At 29.6% G+C, this 4,572-nt stretch overlaps 1 protein-coding gene across 1 annotated transcript; it reads left to right on the top strand.

Moving 5' to 3' along the window:
• Positions 1-227: 227 nt before the first annotated feature.
• On the top strand, positions 228-693 carry LOC8263583. Its single transcript, XM_002533882.4, has one exon. The coding sequence runs from the start codon at positions 347-349 to the stop codon at positions 581-583; it is 237 nt and encodes a 78-aa protein (XP_002533928.1). The 5' UTR covers positions 228-346; the 3' UTR covers positions 584-693.
• Positions 694-4,572: the final 3,879 nt, after the last annotated feature.

The raw sequence follows: 4,572 nt of genomic DNA, 5'->3' as shown, positions 1-4,572 counted from the left end.
CGCATGTCAGTGTATGTCACGTTCAAAACCTGTTTCTTATATGCCAAGCCCACCCACCCAAAACCAGCAACCCAACAAGAAAAAAAAGAAAGAAAACCAGATTAAAATATCAAGAAAAAGGTACAAATAAAAAAAATAAAATCGCCACACACGAACACCACCTGTCAGTCTTATCCATTTCTTTCTTTCTCCCTACTCAAAGTTTGCATCTTCTAATTTCTTCCCCCTATAAATACACTCTCATCTGTGAATCTCTTGTCCATCAAGATTTCTTTTGTATCCAAAACCAAGAAAGAAGTGTACTACACATAGACAGAGATACTGGAGAGAAAAAGAAGAGGCAAAAATGGCTGATATTGCGATGTTGGTAGCTGAAGAGTATGAAAGGAGGGTCAAGAATTCAAGAAAAGCTTCTGCGGATAATGGAGAAGTAGAGATAAACTGGGTTTCTTGCGTTTCTTTGGCTACTCAAAGTCTCAAGAATAAGTTTATGCAAGAAAATATTGAACTCATTGCTAAATGGGTGCTTGAGCCTAAGACTCAAATTGGTCTTGCTGCTTCTAATGGTTTCTTCTCTGCTTGACTTGAGTTCTTAATCTTCTTCCTTTTCTTTTCTTTATCTTTTTTCATCCATCTTTTTCTGTATATATTGGAACCTTGAATCAAATGCTAAGCCTAATAGCTTTATTTTTATGCTTCTGCAAATAATATTTATGTTTCTTTCTTCCTTTTCTTTTTTTCTGTTAGATAAAGATATTATTAAATTGAGTTTTACATGAAAAATTTGACATCCTTTTGAAGCAAGTGATCAATAACTTGAATTGGATTCTTGGGTGGATAAAGAATTGCTGCATTTTACAAATTTTCTAGTTTCGAACAAAGAAATATGTTAGCTGCAAAAGAACAACAGTTATTAATCGCAAAATATTGGGGCAAGCAGGCAAATTGAGATAGGCACATGCAAGAGGCAAGTGGGGTTGAAATGGGTGAGGTGGGTTGATTTTGGGTCAGTGGGCACATTGTCCTCTACAACTACAACACATGGGATACTACAACTACAACACATGTGATAAGGGTCAATCCAATTCCCACACTTTTCTCTTGATTTCATTTCTCTACCAAAGATAAGATTTGAAATCTATTTATATATTTAATTTAGTTTAATATTAAATTAAACATTATAATAACAATTTAAGAGATAATATAATTGATGTTCAGTTATTTTGTTATTAATCTAAATAATAATTCAATGTTTTAAATTAATAAACAAAAGACAGATTATAAAATATTTTCCAAAAGATTTTATTTAAATATCAAATACTACTAATACATATGGAAAGTTTTCAGAATCTTTTTTTATTTCTATATGCGTTTTATAGGTTTTTAAATTTTTTATTATTTTATAATTATTTTTTAAACTGATAATAGAATATAATTAATATTTTTTAGGATTATAGAAATATGACAAATATTAAATTTTATAGTAAAATCTTTTACATATAAAATCAAAAGATATTTCTCATATATATACTACTCATTGTGCAAGTTATTCCTACTTTGGTTATAGCTATTCTTCTAATGTGAAAATTGAAACTGTACTTTTTATGTAGGCTTAATTATATTATTTAATAATTTTATTTGATTATTTCTAATATAAATATTTATATTTTTAATTTATCTTTTAAAATATTTTTCAGGAAGAAAGATAAATTGGAAACTCGGCTAACCTTACTATAAGAATAAAATTATAAATCAGTAAAAATTATTAGCTCAATTATAAAGGAATCCCTCAACTTTAAATATTTTAACGTTTTTATACCAAGCTTTCAGATTTTTCTATAAAGTACTTAAGTCATCAAATTATTTCTAAATTATGTCCAATAGAAAGGGACGGTGGAATCTGCTGACATGGCCGCCACACTTCATTTCAGTGAAATACAAAGAGGAATTAGTTACCAAAAAGTTGCTGATTTAGCAAATCAGAACCAACTCACTTGAGCTCCTCTCTATATATGAAAATATTACGAATTTGCATCAAGAAAGATCTGAAATAAGGATGATTGATTCACAGCCACATTATAAGAAATGGGTTGGATTCAAATCTCCATTTAAGCACTAAATTGATCAACTTTGAACAAAATAAACCTTTTTGAAGAAGGAATGTTTTAGCTTTTATTCCTTTTTTCTACCTCATCATTTATATTACAATTCCTATTTGTTAAATACACCAGGACATTCTAATAAATTTGATAGCTAACCAGGGACACCTCACCCTATAGGTAAAAACCCACTAATTCCTACTCAGCTAACAACTATCCTATGTTGAATAAAAACAAAATGTACTATGCAACTGTAAACTATAATAGCCCATTGATCTAGAATTTTATATTTTTTACTATTAAATATGTGACTTCTATTCATTTTTCCCTTATCTTATCGATGGATACTCTAACTTTTAGTTTTTGTATTTGTTATAATTATTGATGATATGGGTAAAGACATGACCAACTCTTATTTATAGATTAATGATGGTTTTCCATCAAAGCACCAATTGTTACAATCTTTCATGTTATAACATTTTATCAATAGTAATAACTATTTAATTCACAACTTTTCATTAACTAATAAAATTTAATCAATAATATTTTATTATAATTATACGAGTCATTAATTTTTTACATTCTCTCACTTGGCTTATATGATTTAATAAGAACATAAAGTGCACAAAGATTAATGTTAATTTTTTTTATATTGGCTATGACATAATATTATTATTAAGTAGAAATATTAATACGGATCATAGCGGTCGTATGTCATTTTATCGACATAGTCCCTTCCATATACCACAACATTAATTCTCAACTTAACATAATCTTTAATAAAGATAACATTAATGGTCCAGTATTAGTGTTTTTATTTCAAGACTGTTCTGTCAATATTACTCAAAAGCAATTATGTATATTAAATAGAAAACAGAAAACCAGAAACACATAATTGAGCTCAAAGTGTCAAATGTATAAACTTAAAATAAACTTGATAAAATATTAGTAATAACGTCTAACAATGTTCATTATTACAATATGTTTATTAAATGTTTTGGGTGGTAATCCTTTTGTTAAAGAATCTGCAATCATTAGATTTGCGCTAATATGTTCAATTGACACTCTTTGTTTCTGAACTTCTTCTTTAACAGTAAAGTATTTTATCTCCATATACTTAGCACCTTTAAAATACTTATCGTTTTTAGAGAAGAAAACTGTTGTAGAATTATCACAATAAATTTTTAGTAGTCTGGCTATATTGTCGACAATTTCAAGTCTTGAAATAAAATTTTGCAGCCATAATCCATGAACGGTAGCCTCAAAGCAAGCTACAAGCTCAACCTCCATAGTGGATGCAGCAATGACAGACTACTATACACTATTCTATGAAATTGCTCCTTTGGCTAATTGGAATAAGTAGCCACATGTTGATTTTCTTGTATCAACACATCCAGCAAAATCTGAATCTGAATATCCAATCACCTCAAGGTGCTTGGATCTTCTATAAGTGAGCATATGATTATTTGTTCTTTGCAAGTATCTAAGAATTCTTTTTACGGTTTTCCAGTAATCTAATTCTGGATTACTTTGATATCTGTCCAGTATTTCGACAGCAAAACTAATATCCGATCTGGTGCAAGTCTGAGCATACATTAAACTCCCAATAATAAATGCATAAAGAATGCTCTTTACTTGTTCTCGTTTCAATTCATTTTTCTAACATTGTATGGGATTAGATTTATCCCCTTTCTGAATTGGAATTATCCCTGCTGATCATTTGTCCATTTTAAATCTCTCTAAAATTTTATTAATATAAACATTTTGAGATAAGTTCAATAATTTTTGTGATCTGTAACAAATTCAATTCGGATGCTTCTTTTGACTTTGCTAAGGTATAACAGCTGTGGCGGTTGTTTGTAGGGACTTTAGGGGGCAACTCAGAAATGGCAGTGCTCAATTGGTTAAAGCTTCATCCCCTTGGTAGCTGAGGCAGTAGCTTTTAAGGATGCTATTAAGCTGGCAAAAGCTATTTTTTCTGTGGAAAATATTTTTGAAACTGACTCCCTGGTGTTGTTTGAGGCTCTAAAGGACCCTGGATCATGTCTGTGGGAAATTGATGCTATAGTTAGGGATTATCTTTTCTGTTTGAGTAACTTTCCTTGTAGCTCCTTTGTTTTTGTTCCAGGATGTAATTCTATGGCGAATTGGATAGATAGAGCAACTTTGAAGGACTCTATTCCTAGTTGTTGGGTTGCTATCCCTCTTGGCCATTATCGAACAAGCTTTCTTTTGATTTAATGCAACATCCTTCTAATTGATGAAAAAATCTCAAAGTGCTTTTTCTTTTTTGTTTTGTTTAATATAATATAGGGACATGCTTGGCATTCCCTCTCTTATTAGGCCAATTATGGCAATAATGGGCCAGCTAAACCCAATATTTCTATTTTTTCATTTTCCTTTCATTTTTTATTATTGGCTAATTTTAATATATAAATAAGAATGATTTAAAAATATATATATATATATATAA

Source organism: Ricinus communis, chromosome 7 (genome assembly GCF_019578655.1).
Source record: "Ricinus communis isolate WT05 ecotype wild-type chromosome 7, ASM1957865v1, whole genome shotgun sequence".
In the NCBI taxonomy this organism is placed as follows: Eukaryota; Viridiplantae; Streptophyta; class Magnoliopsida; order Malpighiales; family Euphorbiaceae; genus Ricinus; species Ricinus communis.
This window is presented reverse-complemented; position numbering and strand designations above follow the sequence as displayed.

Coding starts and splice junctions, on each gene's coding strand:
- LOC8263583 (XM_002533882.4), top strand. CDS start 347: ATGGCTGATATTGCGATGTTGGTAGCTGAAGAGTATGAAAGGAGGGTC.